The 21,505-nt window shown below is 41.4% G+C and overlaps 1 protein-coding gene across 6 annotated transcripts in view; it reads right to left on the bottom strand.

Annotated features, from left to right (window-relative positions):
* ano5a (anoctamin 5a) overlaps positions 1-20,431 on the bottom strand; it is a 43,383-nt gene extending 22,952 nt beyond the window's left edge. Inside the window, exons 1-5 of one of the 6 annotated variants that reach the window (XM_042341317.1) lie at positions 19,957-20,431; positions 7,422-7,460; positions 6,485-6,540; positions 3,640-3,693; positions 474-515 (exon numbers count right to left, since the gene is read on the bottom strand). In XM_042341317.1, the coding sequence (XP_042197251.1) occupies positions 474-515; positions 3,640-3,693; positions 6,485-6,540; positions 7,422-7,460; positions 19,957-20,026 (261 nt within the window). In that variant the 5' untranslated portion in view covers positions 20,027-20,431. Of the gene's footprint in view, positions 1-473; positions 516-1,824; positions 1,834-3,639; positions 3,694-6,484; positions 6,541-7,421; positions 7,461-19,956 lie in introns of those variants that run through there. The other 5 variants (XM_042341318.1, XM_042341320.1, XM_042341319.1 and 2 more) reach the window with 5 other exon arrangements.
* Between the last annotated feature and the right edge of the window lie 1,074 nt (positions 20,432-21,505).

A 21,505-nucleotide genomic window follows, 5' to 3' on the forward strand; every position in this document is an offset into this window, starting at 1 on the left:
AATACAGGATAGGTTTGCAATTAGAGTAGAGCAGTTTAACACAGGCCTGTCTGAATAACGAACTTATTCTTTAATTTGCCCCTCTTTAATGCTGTATTTTCCATTTCCCCAATATCCAACAAGAACACATTGCATTTATATAGCGCCTTTCACCTTAGGAGGACGTCCCGATACTAAAGCAAAGACGAGTCCTTTTCTGACTTAACAAAAAAAATCAAGTCAATTTCTAGAAAGAATTAACAAACACTCTGAAATCCCCAGACTTGTGGGGAAAAAATTCCCCCAAAACATACTAGTGTCAACCAAACTGAGCTCCAGGTTAGAAAGCCAATGAGTTAATAAATTCTTTTGGGAATCAGCCCATTAAAAAATGAAGCCAAAGTTTGTGCGTTACAAGATACAATAGTGCTATGCACTAGGAGTTGCTGCAGCCTCCAAGCCATAGTAACACAGAGAGCTTTGCCATACGGTACCCTGACACGGTTTTCCAAGAAAAGTTTCTGTTTTCTCCGCATCTGTGAAGTAACCACCAAAAAAAGTAACAATAGTGCAGTACTGATAGTGAGTCACATGTCTGTATAATAGCCCATCACCCATTGCATAACACTTACTGCATCAGAAAGCAGAGGTGTCACAGTCCATGGTGTCTGTGGGGTACCCAACCAAAGGGTCAAGGTGGTGGTATATTTGAATCGCAGCCCAGGCTAATGCTTAAGCCATCCATTTTCAAGGAGCATGGATCACCATCACAAACTCTCTCACCCATTTAACTTTGGGGGCGCGAAGGGGTAAGAAAATCAGCATAAAAGAGTTCTGAGCCTCATAAAAAGACATCATGCAAAACTCCTGAATATTCATCCATGCTCGCAGCTATATTATTCAACCCTCAGATGTCCAAACCTGCCCAATCCTCTCCCAACGAAGCGCATCTCTCCCCAATCTATTCAGACAAAAAGAAAATGTTTGGGCTGCTATGATTTGACCTGGGAATAGAGAATGCTTAATGCTGACAGCAAACACAGTGTATTAATTTCTTAGCAAGACACAATACTGCACAGCACACAATTAAACACACAGCTGGAAAAAACAATGTTATTTGAAATATGTGTTAAAAAAGTAGAGTAACTGACTATTATGCATGTATAATTCCACAGAGCATACTAATAGCAAGACGGGGCTTGAATACCACAGTGTTATCAATCTTCCAAGTTCTAATCACTAGGGAAGAGTTGAAAATTATTTTGAAATTTCCTATAATAAGTGATTCATTGCTCAAGGATCACATTATGAGACATACCAAAACAATTCACTAAAACCAGGACTCCACCAGTGTTTAAGACTCAAATTATTCTACTCTTTTTAAAAAAAAAACATTTTATTTTCTTTCCTACCTTTCCCCTCTCCAAGTGGAACACAAGACTGGAATCATGTCCACTAACCTCCATCACCTCTACTCTTCAATTGAAAGCTACCCAGGCCTTGAATCTTACAGTGCCTTGAGACGTCCTTCCGAAGTGAAAGATACTATATAAATGCAATCTATTGTTGTTGAATCTGAGCTCCACACCCCCTTCCTTCTATACAAAGTGGCTGACTTGCCATAGTAAACTGGTCAAGATTTAAGGAACCAGTGTATGAAGCCATATGCAATTCTGTAACTTTAAAACCCCAATGGATATCCTCCAATAAGATTCTTTTTAAATTTCGACAACAGACATTGAATGGACTCTCAAAATTCTTTGCAAACGTTCTTCCCCAAATAGAGCTGGTGCAATTCTACAAAGTCCAGTGAATATTCTAAGCATCACAAGCTCCTGCACTGACCTGCATACTGCATGAAGCTGGGTGGAAATCACTTGCCTGGTGCCTGGTTTACCTGCTTTAACAAGAAGCACTAAATGGTCAATTACTACCATTCAGGAAGGAGCAACACATTTGATAACAAATTCTAAAACAAACCTTGTCATCCTGATTAATTGACAATAACAAAAATGCTTATTTGCTTAAACGCTGATTTAGGGAGATAATGAGATAAAACAGCAACTGTTGCAATGGTAGAATTAAGGGGTGAAATTATGAGATTTATATTGCCGTGTTTTTTATGACAACCGTCAAAGTATCTGACTCCTCGCCTTTGCTTGCTGATGGCATTGTCTTTTTACAATCACCAGATTCAGCCATCTTCAGGGTCCTCTACTAGGTTTCGGACCAATTGGTGCGCTGGTAAACACTCACTTATTCCCTTGCCCTCCCCGGCCAGGCAGCCTCCAGCCCCCAACACAGGGCAGAGCAACACAAAGCACTTTTCCTCCAGTTGCAGAAGTCTACCTCAATTGGGATCCGAGTCGCTTCTACAAACCTTGGATCTTTCTCCAATTTTTCCCCTTTCCTCTGTCTCTCTTGCACACACACACACACACATACATACACAGTTCTCTACAATATAAGACTCTCCCATTCCCTCCCGGCTGCTAGTCAATATGATTTGGCTCCGATTCTATTGCAAGTGAAAATAATAGCGAAGGTGTATTTCAATTATGAATGCTACAAAGGAAATGTTACTTTAATGTCCACTGGCTGGGTGCCCTGGTAGCATTAGTGTGTTCTAAGATACTTAGCTTTGGCCTTGATGAGATGGCAGTAGCACATTGTTAACAATCCCCAAGGGAACACTGCATTTAATTTTACCTGTGACAGCAGCCGCTATTTGGGTAAGATTGATGAAGCGCTCCAGGACGTTATATAAATGCAAGTTGTTGTTTGATGCGTTATCCGAATCGGGCTCCTTTCTGTGTTGGCATCTCAGCACAACAGTATTTAAAAACACACATTTGTTATTGCAAAGAAAAACTCGTACAGTATGAACGCTGACCATGACAATTCAGATCCCCCAAAAAGCAAAATCAGACTCGTTGCTTTCATTTTTGTGACTTAAAACACTGAGGCACATTGTTGCCATGATGATTTTTGAACAAGTTGTCACATGGAACATGTTAGTTCCTTTATACAGATTGTAAACGGGTTGCAAGTACTGTGTTTATCAATCTCCTAGATTGCAAACATCATCAGTTTACACATGCCATACCATTCCAAGATGATTGGCCATTACTCAATTTGCTGCAGTTGAATCAAACAGCTTGGTGTTGCTGGCAGACAAATACTGATACAGTTTGAAATGGATTTTGATGAACCCTGTCACTGCAAAAGCTCAGTCCTCACTGCTCATGATTGACAAATGTTTCTGTACCTCCTCCCCTTTCTTTGCCAACGTTGTTTTGACCCATTTTGACCTGAGTTGATCTGTGGTCAAGAGGGTCTCAGTACAGGGTACTTTCCATGATTCCTCCAGTATTTTCCCAAGTGGTAATTATTCATAAGCCTCCACAATAACTTGCTCAAGTGTTTTGGCAAAATGCTTCTCCTGCAACAGGACTTTCATATGTCAATAACACCAGAAGCTGGGAACGTCACACAGAGCACAGGCAATTAAACAATCATCACGTTAGGACATAGGGATTAACTGCAACACACAAAAAAACATTGCACATATAAAACTATCTACATGCTGATTGTGCATGCTTGCACAGCAGACACACATACACACATGCCAACAGACAATCCGCGACAATCAAGGCTTACCACCGTTTGTGGACCAGAGATGAGAGAAGCAGTCTCTGTTGTGGTGCTCATTACCTGCCGAGTGCATTAAGGAAAGATTCCGGTGTTAAGACTTACAGAACAAGCATAACTGACAAGAGTCCCATACTCCAGGCCATCGCGTGGTTAACAAGGTTAATAGACGGCTTTCACATTTGGCATAATTACTAGCTTCCCCATAAGTGAGTTTGGCAATAAAAGGGCACACAGTGGTTACACCTGCATGGCAGCACAGCCAGTTATATGTTGTCAGTGGGCATTTGCATCATTGATTCATGTTTCCAATTTGTGGTATAATTGACTGAAAAGGAGAAACAGCAGAAATTTAAAAAATCACATTTCGATGGATGGATCTCGTGCAATCAGAAAGCAGCTTATCAATGGATTTATTTTTGCTACAAACACGACCCAAGTTTAGGTGTTTATTTGAAGATCTACACAAGTGTTGTATGTAGAATAGTGTAATAATTTATCATATGTCACAGTCAACCTGATTGATTCTCTATGTACAGTGTAGTGACTTGTGTATTTTCTAGATGCGCACAGCAGCCAATCTGCGCACATCAATCTCCCACAAACAGCCATGGAGTGAATGACCGATTTTATCTGGGAGGTATTGGCCAGGGCACCAGGAGAAATTCCCTTTGCTGTGTGCAGTCTTTACTGCACTGGTGTGGGATGGAAATTGATGGCTGGAGGGTGGTTACACCTCCCTAGCTGTATCCAATGCACAGTTTGGTGGCAGGAATCTGAAGTCCCATGTTTGTTCAGACCTCGCTTGACACGACCATTTCCCTTTGTTAAAGGAGCTGTGTTATTACTTGGAATGCGTTGATAAGCCCTATGGTTCAGAGACCCCGGTGCTCAGGAATGTGGCTGTGATCGGGGCTGCTGGTACGACTCAGCTAAGATTCTGCATCGCCCTGCCTCGTTAAACCGACATACAAACCTATAACAGCTGCAAAATGTCTGATTCCTGCCTGTAAATATAGCAGCCCTGTTGGCAGCCAGTCAGCATACGTCTGCAGATTTCACAGTTTCTCATTCCTGACGCTAGTGAGGGAGGCACTTTACCCCAATATTACTCACTCTGAGCCAGAAGCTGCATAGCTTTCCAGCAAAGGAGGCTCTGTGTGCACGCTTAAGAAAACTCCATCAACATCGTAACCGCACAACCTTTAAATAAAAAACGGTTTGTGTACAAAGTTTCGGAGCTCCATTTCAGTCCCTTTATCTTCTATAAGCGTGGCTATTCCAAGAGTCACCAGGACAATGAAAACACGAACAATCAGGGGAGAAAATAATTTCATAGAGAGGCAAATAAAAGGCATACAAAACACTGAATACAAAACCCTGGCTGTAATTTACAAATAGCAATCTGAGCGACAGTATACAATTTATATCCTACATATATACATACACGCTTTCAGCATGTATCCTCTACACACTAGCTTATAGCGTGGTGAATATCACTGAGGTTTAGCCAGCTGTGCCCCTGAATTAGTGGGTTTAAACTGGTAAACAGGCCTGCTCTCACCAGCTGCTAAAAACACTCTCTCCTCACAGACAGTTAGGCCTTTCTAAGGCAATTCATTTATTAACAGGAGGAGGCCATTCAGTATATCGAGCCTCTTCTACCAGATATTGGATCCTAGCAGTTATTTTAATTCCATTTCACCACCTTTTCCCCATATATAAACAACAACAAATCGCATTAACGTAGCGGGTTTCACATTGGGAGGACGTCCCAAGGCTCTGTATCCCTTAATAACTTCACTTTCCAAATATCTATCTCTAACTTGCACTGCCGTAGCCGTCTGAAGCTACCGTTGCTTTTTTCTCCTCGGTGCGCGTTGCTCTTTAACTCTCGCATGCTGCATCTCGCCGAACCTGATATAAAATTATCCAAGTTCTAATTGTGTTTGTATTTACGTCGGGAACCACCCATTTCAGAAAATGTCATCACTGGGGATTGAGTGAGTCTGGAAGTGTTCAGCTGACACACCGTGACAGTCCACTACCTTAAAATTAATAATTGTGATCTCCGTGGGTTATTTCTCTACAGACTAAATATACTGTCGTTAACCCTAACTGATTTGTTCAGAAAAAGAATAGTCTGGAAGGAAGTGATGAATCATCTTGTAAGATAATTCGAGAATCGTGGAGACTTGGAATTCTTCCAAGGATAAGCACGGCCAAAGATTCAGAGAGGATTCAGCAACCTTATGCATGTAGGTCAAAAAGTCTGTCAAATAAGAGCTGCGAATGGCACTCGCACACTTTTAGCAGGGATTGTCATGACCAGAGTTTCTAAAAATACTGGACATTATTACATTATACTTAATCCAAGGCTGCACATGGCAACAAATTAAGTGTTTTTGAGAAGAACATATACAAATATATATACAGAGAGAAAGTATAAAAAGCATAGAAAATTACCAAGAAGAGAAGAGCAGCGAAGGAGGGCACTTCAAACTATTGTGTCTGGGCTGATTCCCTGAAATAGCTATCCATTGATTTCCATTCTCCTTTTCCCCATAATTCTTATATTTCTCTTTTTCATATATTCATTTAATTTCCTCTTAAAAGCGAATATGGAATCTGTCTCAATCCTCAAACTCGATAAGACATTCCACATCATAACAACTCTGCTGTAAGGCACTTTCTCCTAAGATCTCCCTACAGCCAAGTACTGTATAGTATTGTCACAATTTACATATACTCAGGTAATATCTAATACAACCTGTTTTCATGCAATGCTCGGGAATTAACTGAAAACATCCATCAGATCAGGAGCTTTTAGAGGTGCAGAAGCAGAATGATGTACCTCAGAATTGCCAGGAATTTCTCCTTCTCCGGAACTAATCCCAGTGTTGTCTTCACCTAGAAGATGAAGGGAATATATTTATCAACATAAACTCCCTTCCAACTCAGTTGTTCCACATTGCCACAAATACTATTCACCAACTCAATGAAAACTGTTTAAGGTGCAGCTAATATCCATCCTAAGCAGCTCTGAGTATCTGGTTCCCTTGGGTTTTTTTAGTAAGGGTTCAGGCATTATCAGGCACATTTTAATACTTATTAATCAGATTCCGATTAGTAACTTCTTTTTCGTTATTTTGAGGAAGCTACAAGGATCCAGCTTCAGAAGAAAATAATTTAAAAATCTGCTTTCTTTGATCTGCTGAGCCAACTCAGGCACAATAGGTCAAATTGTATATTCTCTGCTGTTTCGCCCACAAAATATACAGTCAGTTCACTTTACAGTACATTCTGTAAAGCGCTTTGGACGTCTCAAAGACGTGATAAGGCGCTAAATCAAATGCAAGAATTATTATTATTATTATTACTCCCGTGCCAAAGTTTTCGCTAGCAGACAGAGTACATTTTACTCTTCAGATGCCTGAAATTTCACATAGTTTCAGTTTCAAGACTATTGCCTTAAAATTTAAGAATTTGGGATTTTTAAAAAAAAATTACAGTCAATTTGGAAGCCTTGTTTTCCAAGGTCTGTGGAAAAATGGCCTTCACATTAAGGACTAAACATTGACAATTTAGATAAACCAATTTTTCTTTGAACATCAAGCATCTCCACTCATGGAGCTCCATGGAATGCAATGACATTTACAACACTGAGAAACACACTGAAAACAGCAGCAATACAGCAAGACTTCTAATCACTTTTGATATGGTTTTAACTGTTGGACATGAAACACAGTGGAACATAAGATGCACAAAGCCATTCTCAAACACTTCTATACCTGGCGAATCCATTGTGAAACCAGCGATAACAGCAATATCTTTAAAGAAAAGAACACAAATACATCTTGAATCCTGTCATGTCCATACCTTTTATTCAAAGCAAGGATTTGCTCCAATAGTCATAAATGGGATGCTTTCCCTTACTATAATAAAACAAACACAGCTCTATGCATGTTTGGGTGTTGCTTTTCAATACAATAAATAATCATGTTGTACAATGACTTACTCTGTTATTACACACAAAATGTTCCCCTGTTTGTGTATTACATATGTATCATGTTATTAAAGGGAGCAGGTTTTGATCTTAAAAGAAGAATATTTTAAAGTGAAGGCATTGTATCTGTTTCTCACACCAGCATTGTTCCTCTTTATTTAATGATTCAGGTTATGATGCATAGCACTGGAAATATTTTAAATAAAAATAAGATCGAGTCCCTCATCATAGTAAGGTTACGTACACTGATATAGAAAACCATCCCTGTGTGGTATAATAAGTGGGTATTCAGTATTAAACTGAAAGAGAAATTAATGTGATTGCTAACCACACACTGAGCATACCCAGTTCTATTGGGACTATTAACTTTGAGGTTAACTATAAGTCGGTTTGGCGCTATTGATAGCATTCTCACTTCTGGCTCAGAAGGTTGTGCGTTTAAGGCTAAGATCCAATAACAAGGTTATAAACGCATTATATCAAATGAGAGCGAAGCTAGATTTGTTTCTAGATGTCCTGTGTAGACTCAGCTGGGTCACTGCTTTAAATTGACTAATGGTTGTTCTCTATATAACTGCAGGGAACTTCTCTGCCACCCAGCCAAAGTCATTCCCCAGTGACAGTGGTACAGAGGACGTTACCCCATCTGAATGTCACAAGAGACACTGGAACTTGCTCACTGGTTAAAAAGTTGGAATTTACAATGTTAATATTAAAGGGGACACTGTCTTTGTGAAAAAGTATTTGAGAGGTTTTTTTTAGGGGGAGGAGTGAGGGTGACGAGGGTCCAAGCCAGAAGAACTGTGTCATTTTTGATTGTGGGTAACATATACAGGATTTCATAACATGCTCCTAATCGTCACAAATCTCACGTCTTGTTACAATGACGCAGTTCATTCAATTTCAGTTACTGAAAACTTTTTCCTTTCAAATACAATTCAGGCCCAAACAAGTGATGCACACCGTTGGTGTGTTACACTATAGTATTTTCAACAATGGTCTCACAGCTGCTCCTGTTTGCTTGTCATTAAGGATACTGTGCCTTTCCTGTACTCTGCCTTGGCCAACCAAACTCCAGCAATTACTTCCAAATACAATTACCGATGTGCTCTGCTTCCATGCCAGTGAATCATTCATATCAAATATTACAACACAAACTAGCAATAGTAGAGCAAAGCAAGCGCGAACTTAATTTATACACTATTCCAAATTACAATAGAATACACAGCACAAGACAGAATCTAAAAAGCAGAACATTCAAATATAGACTCCAAAAAGAATAAACACTTCTCAATAAGTTAATTGACTTTCACAGATGGATAAGTTTTGCTTCATGTTACGATGTTCATATGTCTTATAACAAACTTCATTCTCTGACTTAAGTTGTTCCAAAAATCATAATTGCTGCACATTATTATGTGCTCTTAACTGGATTAAGCCTCATATTGTATTATCTGCATTAAACTTCTGAAACTCTGGAACACTCTCCCCCAATCCCTTCGCCTTGCCCCCTCGCTCCCCTTTCTTTCACATCCCACCTTTGACCGTGCTTAAGGCCAACTCCGCATCCCCCCAGCTCGGAGTCAGGCTCAGCCACTATTAAGTGCTCTGAGACACTACCCTACGTGGACGGCGCTATATGAGTGCAAGTTGTTGTTGTTTTTGGATGAAATATGACCATTTTAATTTGAAGAAGAAACACACGTTTCTAAAAACAGAAGAATACTTAACCTGAGGTAGGCTGAAATGTTGATTCTAGTAATCCAATTCCTGGGCTGACCCACAAAGTTTATTTTAAATACTTTCAAAACACAGCATGGGTGTAGTCGGCCAGGAAAATATAAACAGGAATCCAGTAAACAGAAATCAAATGGTTGCAAATAATTTCTGCTCAAAGTTTTCCTGATATTTGTATACAATTTAGGAAATAATATATATATTCCCAGGAATCTCCTGGACCACACAAATTATTGAAAGCAAATACATTTTGCAATGATTTTGAGAGGGAAAGAATGACAAGTCCAGATGCTTATTCTTGAAGGGATAAAAGTGGTGAATTCCGTCACTATTTCCTGCAGTGTGTACAGCAATCTGGGGGTTCAATACGTCTGCTTCCACAGTCTGTGTTCCCCACTTAAGAAAGTCCCGAGACTGTCAATTGGTTCCATCTTCTCAACTCTTTGGTAGCACTTCTTCAGACACACAGTTATCAAAAGAACAACCTGACCACATTTCCCAGAGATCAGTGAGCACTTTCTGGCAGACACATAGTTCTGGAAAATCTCCCTTTGACAGACCAATGTTAAAAAAAATATTTATTTTATTTGGTATCCATGGCATTTCCAACTCAAACACGCATCTTAAGCAATAAAGGGAACAATTCTGCCAATGAACTTTTCATCTGTAAAGCCTAAGATCTTATAATATGGAAAGTGAGTCAACATGAAGGCTTTAACCACCTAGCGAGAGCAAAGAGACCCGAGGTAGGCTGTTAAAATGTTTTTAGGTCATATTATACAACGATGTGTTTTGATGGATTAGAATAATAATGGTTTTACAGGGGTATGAAGGAAAGGGCAGGTAAATGGGACTGAAAAGATTGGTATTGAGGGGGCCGGCAGAGACACTGTGGACTGAATGGGCTTCTTCTTTGCTGTAAATTCTTATGGTTCTATTATTTTACACTTACAACCAGGCAGAAAACATTTCGTACAACTTCCTAAATGGTAAAAATACTGAAGCAAACTAGACATTAGGGACGAGTAATTAAATCTCTGACCAGTAATGGCTGTTTGTAAGAATTATTACAGTGAGCTGCTGTGTCAGTAGTTTCACTGGCTGAACACACCCTGTTCCGAGCTGTCTGATTGAGGGTTGAACACCTCTTCCTACTGTGGCCTGTTGCACCTTATTAGGAGGTTAACAGCTCATTGGAGATATTACACAGCTACACTCAGTGCATTTATTTTTCAACACACTTTAACGTTACTCAAGATGGAATGGCTTCTCTCACCCATCTCTCAGTAATTGGTGTGGCAAGAGTAGTGGCCTGGGAGCAGACTGCTTTGGCAGATCGCTGGGATGATCTGCAGCCCTTAGGAAGGTAAAGTAGAGGAAATTAAAGGGCGAACAGGAAGAACATGTCACTGTAGAGAAGACCAGAGAAGGAGATGAAATAAACGTATCCAAGCATTGTGTGGATCTCATTTACCCATTTAAACATTTCTGTCCATAGGAAGAACCAAACAAATCAACGTCAAAACAGTCATCACCTGCAGGAAATGAAGCATCGACCAATTCATATGCGAATTCTGTAATTACTGCAATGCCAATAGGCTCACACAGTGAGGACCACGAGTTGGGGAGGGGTGATCAACAAAATTGTTACACAAAGTGAACAAGGCTCTGACTGATATTTTTTATAAAAAAGCTCATTAGTTTCACACTCTGAACAGATGTAGCTTACAGTGAAGGCAAATCCAGCAATGCACTTTACTTAACCCCTCGAGCATCCTGGAATAATACTGCACATACAACTGACGCAAAGGGGGAATTCTCTGAAAAGCATCTGGAACAGTTTAACTAAGCCAACAGCTGGAATATTTCCCGGCCTCGAATGAAACGGGAAAGAGATAACAATACCCATGTTCCGCGTGGTCAAAGTTAGAAGACCAGCTGAACAATATCGACCAGGAAATGCCCTGAAATAACTGTGAGGATCCCCTCCTCTAACACACACTGCTGGTTGGGTGTATAGTGTGTGTGTGGGTTTGTATTTGCGATGTTTAGGGGCGTGTATTTGGGGAAACGTGTATGTGCGGTGCACATCAGGGCGCGCTCGAAATACCTTATCAGGGCGTATGCAGGCGTGCACATGGAGATAGTGCAAACAGGGGCATTTCCCAACTGTCTTAAAGGAGCATCCCAAAAAACTGTGTGCACACCCTGTGTGCTGTGAACCTGTCCACACTCCCCACTAAGAAGGGAGGGAGGGCGGGGGACAAGACCCCATTGGTAACTGCACCCAGCAAAGGGCAGCAGAACCCTGAGGCGGGAAAGCCTTGGTCCATTCAACGAACTGGAGTGTGCAGAGGCCACCCCCACACCTCACCCCGAATCCCCACACCCACCCACCACAGGGGGCCGGGTCTGTTGTGTCCTGTAACGGGATAATAACATGTTGCGTCTTCTTTCCTCTAGCGGGTTTGATACTGTCTGGGACAAGCACAAATATATATCTACAAATATATATATGTGTATATATTTTGATTAAAAAAAACTCTTCCTCTTAAGATTTTCCTTCTAGTTTTGTTGAAAGCAAAACTCATCACACAGTCAGTGACTCTAATTCATCTGATTCTAGATCTGAAGATGATGAAACCTGTTGTTTCACAGTATTCCTTTCCTCAGTTGATCTACTGGTTTTGAAAACTTAAGCTTGAAAACTTAACCACTATTCCTTGATTTTCTCTCCCAATCTGTTTTGCCCTGGTACTGACAGACCTTTCCTTTACTTTTGGTTTCTCAACAATAAAATAACTCTCATAACTCCCGAAAATTGTTGAGATTGGGTCTATGTGGTTTGCGGGTGGCTCTTTAAAGAAAATAATTACACAGTTCTTTCTGGGCAGCATTCTATTTGTAGGTTCTGCCAAGTGTTTGCCTTGGGAAATTGCCATGTTAATTAAGAGGATATAAAAATAAGACCATAAAGCCGTAAGACATCTGAGCAGGAGTAGGCCATTCGGTTCCTCGAGCCTGCCCCACCATTTAATAAAATCATGGCTGATCTTCTAACCTAATTCCATTTACCCGCCCAATCCCCATATCCCTTAATCCCTCTATCCTTCAGAAATCTATCAACCTCAGTCTTGAATATGTTCAAGGACTGAGCATCCACAGACTTTTGAGGTAGAGAGTTCCACAAATTCACTACCCTCTGAGTGAAGAAATGTTTCCTCAACTCAGTTCAAAAAAGCTGATCCTTAATCTTGAGACTATGACCCCTAGTTTTAGATTCTTCAACCTATCCTCATAGGTCACACCCCTCATCTCAGGAACCAACCTAGTGAATCTACTCTGCTCCCCCTCTAAGGCGAGTATGTCCTTTCTTAAATAAGGAGACCAAAACTGCACACAATATTCTAGGTGCGGTCTCACCAAGGCCTTATACAACTGTAGCAAGACTTCCCTACTCTTGTACTCTAACCCTTTTGCAACAAATGCCAACATGGCATTAGCCTTCCTAGTTGCTTGCTGTACCTGCATGCTAACTTTTTGTGACTGGTGTATAAAGACACACAAATCCTTCTGAGCACTAACACTATCTCATCTCTCCCCCTCTAGAAAATAATCTGCTTTTCTATTTTTACTACCAAGGTGAATAACTTCACACTTCCCCAAATTATACTCCATCTGACACCTTCTTACCCACTCACCTAGCCTGTCTATTTCCCTTTGCATTCTTCATGTGTCATCCTCACAGCTTACTCTCCCACCTATCGTCGTATCGTCCGCGAGTGTAAATATATTAAGTTCTATTTCCTCATCTAAATCATTGATAATTGAGGCCCAAGCACTGATCCTTGTGGCACTCCACTAGTCACATCCTGCCAATCTGAGAAGGACCCGTTTATCCCTACTCTCTGTTTTCTTCCTGATAGCCACTCTCCAATCCATGCTAACGATGGGCCCTAATCTTAACAGTGTGGCACCTTGTCAAATGCCTTCTGCAAATCCAACTACATCTATCTACTGGATCCCCCCTGTCTAACCTGCTGGTTACATCTTCAAAAATCTCTATAAGATTTGTTAAACATGATTTCCCTTTGGTAAAGCCATGTTGACTCTGCCTTATCATGTTATGATTTTCTAAGTACCCCACAACGACGTCCCTAATTAAGGACTCGAGAATTTTCCCCACCACCGATGTCAGACTAACTAGTCTATAGTTCCCCATTTTTAGTCTCCCACCCTTCTTAAATATCGGCGTAACGTTTGCAACCTTCCAATCACTGGGAACCATTCCAGAATCCAGGGAATTTTGAAGGATCAAAACCAAAGCATCCACTATCTGTGCAACCACTCATTTTAATACCCTAGGATGCAGGCCATCAGGTCCAGGGGATTTATCAATTTTTAATCCTACCAATTTCTCTAGTACTATTGCTTTACTGATGTTCATTTCTTTAAGTTCCTCACTAACATTAGCCTCCAGGTTCCCCTCTATTTTTGGTAAGTTTTCAGTGTCCTCTAACGTGAAGACAGAAGCAAAATAATTGTTTAATGACATTTCTTTATTCCCCATTATAATTTCCCCCGTCTCTGCCTGCAATGGACCCACGTTCACTTTTGATAGTAAATCACATCCAACTCATGTAACTGGTGGAAGCCTCTCCTTGTGTTTCGCAATTCTCAATCACCATTTTTGGGCAGTGTGAATGGAAGTGGAAGGAGTAACAGTAATAATATTGACGTGGCAGCTTTCCTGGTCAGTGGATGGAAGTCAATGCACTTCAGTTGCTGGAGAAGTGGAGGTTTAAGGCACAAGGCCATCACTCTGTTTGCCGTTCACTTTGCAACTTACTCAGTGGGACCTGAAACTCACCCAGTACCTTTAGATAACGTATTGCGCACTGAACAAAATACTGGAAGCACCACTTAAAATCAGTCAGCTCCACGGGGATGAAATCCCTTCATAATCTTAGTCATAAAATTTAAGATCAAGTTCTTAAACCCGTTTTTCTTCAGTTCTTAAAAAGGTTCAGAATTCGGACGGACTGGAGTTCTGCAGTTTGGAGGAAAAGGCAACATAGATTTGTTTAAGTTTGGAAGAGAATTTGCTTTTACTAAATGTCGCTTTCATAATAAGCTTCGGTTGTACAGATGAGAAAATGTTACATTGCCACAATATTTATTGATAAAAAGCCACTTTGTAAAGTGAGTGTTTAGCCATACAAATTGGTCTCAAAATGTTTTTATTGCCACAAATTGAAACCACTTTGAAGTAACAACCAACATATCCTATAATCAGAAATAAACCAACATTTAAATCATAAAGCATTTCAAAGTTTGTTTTACAAGCATAGGAAGGAGATTATCCTCAATTATTTCAGTGTATTCATTTGAACCACAGATACTGATCCTTCATCAACAAAACAAAGAGGTACTTTTAGATTATTTTGAAACTAGGTAACTTATCTTGTACATTTATTATTGCTGAGAATAAAGACACATTACCATTTAGAGTTAACTTGTCATACATTCCATTTTGAGGCATTAAAATGTGAAAGAACAACCCACAGAAATGGCTTGAGTCATGTTATTCAAACAGATTAAGAAGAAATGGATAGTTGCAAAAAAACACCCAGCAAATTACACAAGAGTCTCTTTATGTTGCACCGCAATAAGATGAGCTTAATATCTTCAACACGGAAACAATTTAAAATGCTTTACACAGTCTGGAGACAGAACTGTAATTTGAGGAGCACAATAGTGGAGTGTCATTTTTAACTCTATGGCTCAAATATAAAGGTCATCTTTGAAATCATTTAGTGATTATAGAATGAGTTTGTTCAACCGCCAGTTTTAAACATGTGAACACAAAACAAAGATAAGTCTATCTGTCATGTGATGCCAGTCATAAAACAGCTAAAAGATAGTTAACAACCTAACAAGATGATTCAAGGCCAATGCACTCCCTCCTCCTCTCTCCCCTTATTCGTTCTTGCTCGCCTTCTGCTCTAAACCTTCTCCTTGCTTCCAGCAACTATGAATTTGTAATGATATAATATTCCCAGGTACCTGTCGCAGTTTTTCTGTCTCCATGGAGATTGCTCTATTATACACCACTGCAGCACCAAATACAGACACGGATAAAACTTCCTGAAATCATCAGCACCTATGGATATTTGCACATGATAAAGGCCAAATAATGTTGCCCATTCAAGTGGGTAGGAGAAGCATATAGTAGTTTCTTATTTAGATTTCCTCTCCCCTCCTCTGCTCAGTTTCTAAATCCTCCAGGGATATGCTCCTATAGGCATTGGTCACCCTCCAACACTCACCTAAGTGGCCATTCATTATAGAGAAATAAATACAGAATCTATGCTTATTTGTGAGTTGGAATATGTCCCAGTTGCTAGGAAAACTAATGCGATTGCCATCACATAAAAGCACAGTTCTGTTCTCACACATGCACTTTCCTCCAGGAATCACCAAATAGGTGATTAGAATAACAACAATAAATTACGTTTCTATAGTGCCTTTCATGTCAGGAGGCGAAGGGACTGTGTGATGCAATTCGAAGGGATGGGGGCAGAAAGGCTGATAGCGCGACCACCAATAGTGGGGCAGGCGGGGAGGGGGACATGAAGCAGGCCGGAGCCCGCTGATTGGAGAAGTGGGATCCCGAGCTAATATTCCCCTCTAGCATTAGACATGCTTTACTCCATGTGTTAAATGATCACATATTTCCCTACTCGCTTGCCAGGCAAATGAAGGATCGGAGTTTTGCAAATACGGGATAAGGGTCAGCTGGTCCATCTTATTTCCATATTTTTTTGAATATTTTGCCAACGTCCACAGCGTGCACATACAGTCTGGATCGAAGCCAAGTGAGAACAAAGGAACTGCTTCCAATTTTTAATACAATTAGCATGCGCATACAGCTCTGTGCTTGCTCGCAGGACTCATTGCTTATTAAGATTTACTTTATTGGGAGAAATGACACACAATGGTAAATATGCACTATTTCCCTGCCTGATTTCATTCACCCTAATCTTTTCTAAATGGCTCTGCCTCCAAATAGGCCCTCATCTGAAAGATTACTAATATGATTTCTAGCTGCAATGGAGCAAATTACAAAGGACACCGGGCATCGATAAACTAATGTTATTCCCTCTTTACCTAATTTATTTCAATGCACTGTATACATGTGTGTAATATGTTTTAGATCCCTTTCCTAGTAACCTCCAGTACGTCAATTACCATCTGAAAATGAAAGCTAGGTTAATGGTTCATTTACGCTCTTATTAAGAATTACATCCCCAAACAAATATCTTTCCACTTCACATATTGAGCATCAGAATATGAACAAAACTTACAGTGAGAATGTAAAACGTTGGATAGTGAAGAGGGTCAAACAGTCGGGTACCACACTACTTTTCTATCCAGGGACCCCTTCCTCAATGGAAAGTGCACATCAGATGAGTATAGAGTTAGATTAAAGTGGTACAATAACCCCTTCCCTCTCCCCCACAACCATGGTCAAAGAACACTGACTGTGCAGAATCATTGATATGCTTTTTTTCTCCTCAATCACAAAAACAGTGATGGTCTCAATGTTAAGAGTTGTTTTCATTCCTGGAACAGTTTCAAAGTTGCAAATATGAAAGATTAACAGCAACACAGATACAACCAAGAAACAAATCTTGGCTGCTGTTCACAGTTATGTTGATTTATAATCTCTCGGCATGGAAACTGCACCCACTGTGCAATTTTGCGGAGAGCTTACAGATATTTTTCCTGACCCACAAAATCACATGTTAACTTTTTTTTATATAATGAGAGAGTTCCTTATGTAAAACAAAAATCCAATTGTTTGTTGGGTCCCATTCTAAAGCCAGAATTTCTCCCACTTTCTTAACGCAACTTTTACAATGTTCAGCAAAGTTTCAAATGATCTATTCGTTCCTCGCCTTTTGGAGTTAGAGCACCACAGCTTTGACGTTTCGCTTCAAACCAGATTCAAAAACTATGCATCCAAAAAGTTTTAGAATAAATTTGCAGCCAAATTTTTCAAGTGTTTATATTAGTAGAATGTTGCCAGTAAACAGTGTTGATGTTTCTTCGGGGCTGGTTTCCACTTCCTTCTTTCTAACAGAGATCACACTCATAATTTACTGGTATTTAATACTCAACAGCGCATAATTAATAATTATTATAATTATTATAAAGCGAGTACAATGCTTTTTAAAAATTTAATAAGCTTATGTCACAGGAGAGAGGGGTAGAATTGCAACCACCTTCCGCAGAGAGCCGACTTATGTTCAACTCATACCTTTATGACAACTTTCAATTGTTCACCTCAACCCACTCACTCATTGATAACAGGCTAATTTGTCCCGCAACATGACTGCATTATATAGCACTTGGGGGCTATTTTCAGTTAAGACCCAGCCTCTTCTCAATAAGCAGGCTCAACTTGCTGAACTCAACAGTCATCCAACCAACAGATTGTTAATATTACATATGCCCAGTGCTGACTGTAATATTGCAGTCACACCCACAGCTGCGAACTGTGCTTTTTGTGACATTGATTCGACACTGAAACAAAAATTGTGACTCACATGAGTTTGAAAGAAATGCTCTATTACGTTCTGCCCCTCCACGTCCGACACCACCCCATCCCATACCCCCCATTCCCGCAAGTTTTACTTTCTTATTTTATACCGTAGTATAAATACGTAGTACCGTAGTAGTGGCTCACACTCAAAAATTGGTCACTATGGATAATTCCTGGTGAGAATGTGACAACCGTAGGTACATATCTCTAGCAAACAGTCAGCATCGGGGAAGAGGAGGAAAGGGTAGGAGACAGAGAAACATTATATCATATTAATCCTTAGATTTGATATAGCGCCTGGTCACCTCAAAGCGCTTCACATGGTTTTACTGTGAAATGTAGTGACTGCGTATTCGTAGGCAAACACCACAACCGATTTGCACGCAGCAACGTCTCACAGATAGCCATGAAGTGAGTGACCAATTTTATCTCTGTGGTCAACAAGAAACTCAAATGTGAAGAATACGGATTTTATGAATAAGAGTATAACATTGGTAATAGTGTATGTGTGTGGTGGGGGAAGGGGTGGTGAGGGAGGGGTATATGGGCTCTCTTCAGCCCACCACACAACAGCCCATGCACGTTGATAAAAGCTCTGTGAATCATTCTGTTCTGATAATGACACCTTGGTGTGGATTTGTGAAAAGAAATCTTGGTCAGACGGGTGTCTGACACCTGCGGAAATCCATCATCACGCTTGAGTATCAGGCGTAGGTTGGCAAGAGCCGAGGCTTGGGAACCCCGGAGTGTATTAGGGTACTGCTGGAGTCTAACCAACTCGAACCGCTTAGTTTTGTCATTGATATTGGAGTCTGGGGAGTTTTCTGGCTGCTTGTCCAGCTAGGACCACCCTAACCATGAGGACTATGACTTGTGGTGGGGTGGGGGGTAGCAGGAGCTGAGTGGAATAATACATAAGTTGAAGAATCTGAAGTTCTGAGCATTCAGAGCAGTTCTGGGGGCCTCTCAAACAACTTTCCCCTCCAGAGCTTTTATCAACGTGCATGGGCTGCTGTGTGGTGGGCTGAAGTTGTGCATTTGGTAAAGGAAAGAGTGAGAGAGCTGGAAGGAAGGGATGGGGTGTATTTTTTCTCCCCCATCCGTTATTTGCACAGGTAACGCCCAGATGGATGAATGAGATAAACGTGAGATTTCATTGCAATTCAGGGAAAATTCTCCCCCCACCACCACACACACACACACATACACAGAGAAAAACACCTCTGGCTCAATGGCACATCATGCTCAAAGTCAGCAGAGACCAGAAAAAACACAGCCTCCTCTCCCCCCCCCCACCACCTTTTTTAAAAAAAAATGATGGAAAAACCACTGAATATTCAGACAGTGAGTGTCAGGCAGAATCTGATCAGTGATGAAACCCAGGGAGGTGGGGGGGGAGAGGGTGCTCTCCCAGTGCCCCCTTGTGCAGCAGCAATCAGGCTCTCAGGGGAGGGGAATTGGCTGTAATATGTGGTGCAGACACATCTCCCTGACAATGTTCCAACCCAGAACCGTTACTTAGATCCTAATCTGCAACAGGGAGGGGGGGAGAGAGAGAGAGAGGGGGGGGGGGGGGGAGAGAGAGAGGGGGGGAGAGAGAGAGAGGGGGGGGAGAGAGAGAGGGGGGAGAGAGAGGGGGGAGAGAGAGGGGGAGGGAGAGAGAGGGGGGGGGAGAGAGAGGGGGGAGAGAGAGGGGGGAGAGAGAGAGGGGGGGAGAGAGAGGGGGGGGGGAGAGAGAGAGGGGGGAAAGGGAGAGTCTGTATCTGTGCCCAACCCCACAGCACAGAGAGAGAGAGAGAGAGAGCTCCCATTCCCTGGTCTCAACATTTTCCCAGGAAGATCCACAATTGCAACTGGAGAAAATTCCCCCTTCCTCCTCCTCCCCCCCCCCCCACCCTCTCTCTCTCTCTCTCTCCCTTTTACCCCGTGTGTCTCCAGAGGATGAAAAATCACAGTCAAAAAAAAATGTTTTTACCTCCAACGTCTTCAGCTCCTGAGTGCATTTCGATCAGGGTTTCCTCCAGTTTGTTGTTGAAACGGTTCATTCTCCTTTTCCCCCCTTTGTCTTGTTTTCTATTGCTTTTTTTTTCTCTCTCTCTCACCCCCCACTTTTATCCCCCCCCCCCCCCCAAAAAAAAAAGTATCACTGTAAGCTGAGCCTCTACCAGTCTCTGGGTTCCAGTCCTCTGCTCAGCATTGAAATTGTCCTGACGTGTGTTGTTGCCTTCAAGGCACTGTGAGCTTGGGTTGTTTTTTCTCTCTCTCTCTCTCTCTCTTTCTCTTTCTCCCTCTCTGCAGATATTACTCACGTGTCTGCAATGATCTCAGCTTCTCGACAATAATATCTTCAAAGCATAGAAAGAGAAAATAGTATCCGGTGCATCAAGGCTGTCCTCTTTCTAGAAGATCATTCACATCCATCCTGTTGGACCTCACTGCAGCCTCAGTCTGTCTGTGTGTGTGTGAGAGAGAGAGAGAGAGAGAGAGAGAGGAGGTGTGTGTGTGGGTGGGGGTGGGGGTGTTTAGTGGGGAGAAAGTTCTTCACTGACGAGATGACTGTTCCTCCTTGCTCTTTCTCTCTTCTCATTAAAAACCACAACTCTCTGGTCCTGCTCAGATTTCCTTTTCTAAGGAATGTCTTGGTTTCTGTTCCTCCTCATTCAAATTTGTTCCTCATTCAAATTTCGATTCCAATTTTGCCTACAGGATGCACAGACAATCCGCTTTACAGTATAGTCTGTGAAGCGCTTTGAGGCGTCTCAAAGGCGTGATAAGGCGCTATATCAAATGCAAGGCAGGATATTCTGTGAAGTGCAATTGGCTGTATATTTTGTGATGAACCATGGCAGCCAGTTGCGCACAGCAGTGTCCCACAAACAGCCATGGAGCAAGTTGAGTGATCGTTGGCCAGCACACTGGGAGAAACTCCCTGCTCTTTTTGAACAGTGGGATCTTTAACATCCACCTGAACAGGCAAATGGGATCTCAGTTTTACATAATATCCGAAGGACAACAGCTCTGACAATGCAACAACACCCCCCCCAGCACTGCATTGGTGTGTCAGTTCAGACCTACGTAATTCCAAGTCCTGACGTGGAACTTGATAGCAGAACCTTCTGACTCAGAGCTGAGCACCCTACCGCTGTGCTGACACACACTTCCTGAGTTGCATTGAAAACGTTAGAAAATTAACAATGCCTTCTGGTCGTACCAATCAGTCATGCACTTCTGCAGTCAATGCCAGTGACACACAAACATTCTGCCTCATGGGACAGATGGGGGTGGAGGGAACAGGGAAACTTGTCTGTGGAGGGAAGGTGGTTTGAATAACAAATAACGGAGCATTTGAATAATGGAGACACTCACGAATGTAGAAAAATATTCTGGAAGGTTTCCTCTATTGGTTTTAGGTTTTACAGTTTACCCTGTGGAGCTTTTCTCCAGAAGCGTGTGGATCCCTGACCGGCCAGCACCTTGGGACATCCTCCTGACGTGAAAGGCGCTACACAAATGTAATATGTTGT

This window comes from Callorhinchus milii, unplaced genomic scaffold (genome assembly GCF_018977255.1).
Source record: "Callorhinchus milii isolate IMCB2004 unplaced genomic scaffold, IMCB_Cmil_1.0 Scaffold17, whole genome shotgun sequence".
Classification (NCBI taxonomy): Eukaryota; Metazoa; Chordata; class Chondrichthyes; order Chimaeriformes; family Callorhinchidae; genus Callorhinchus; species Callorhinchus milii.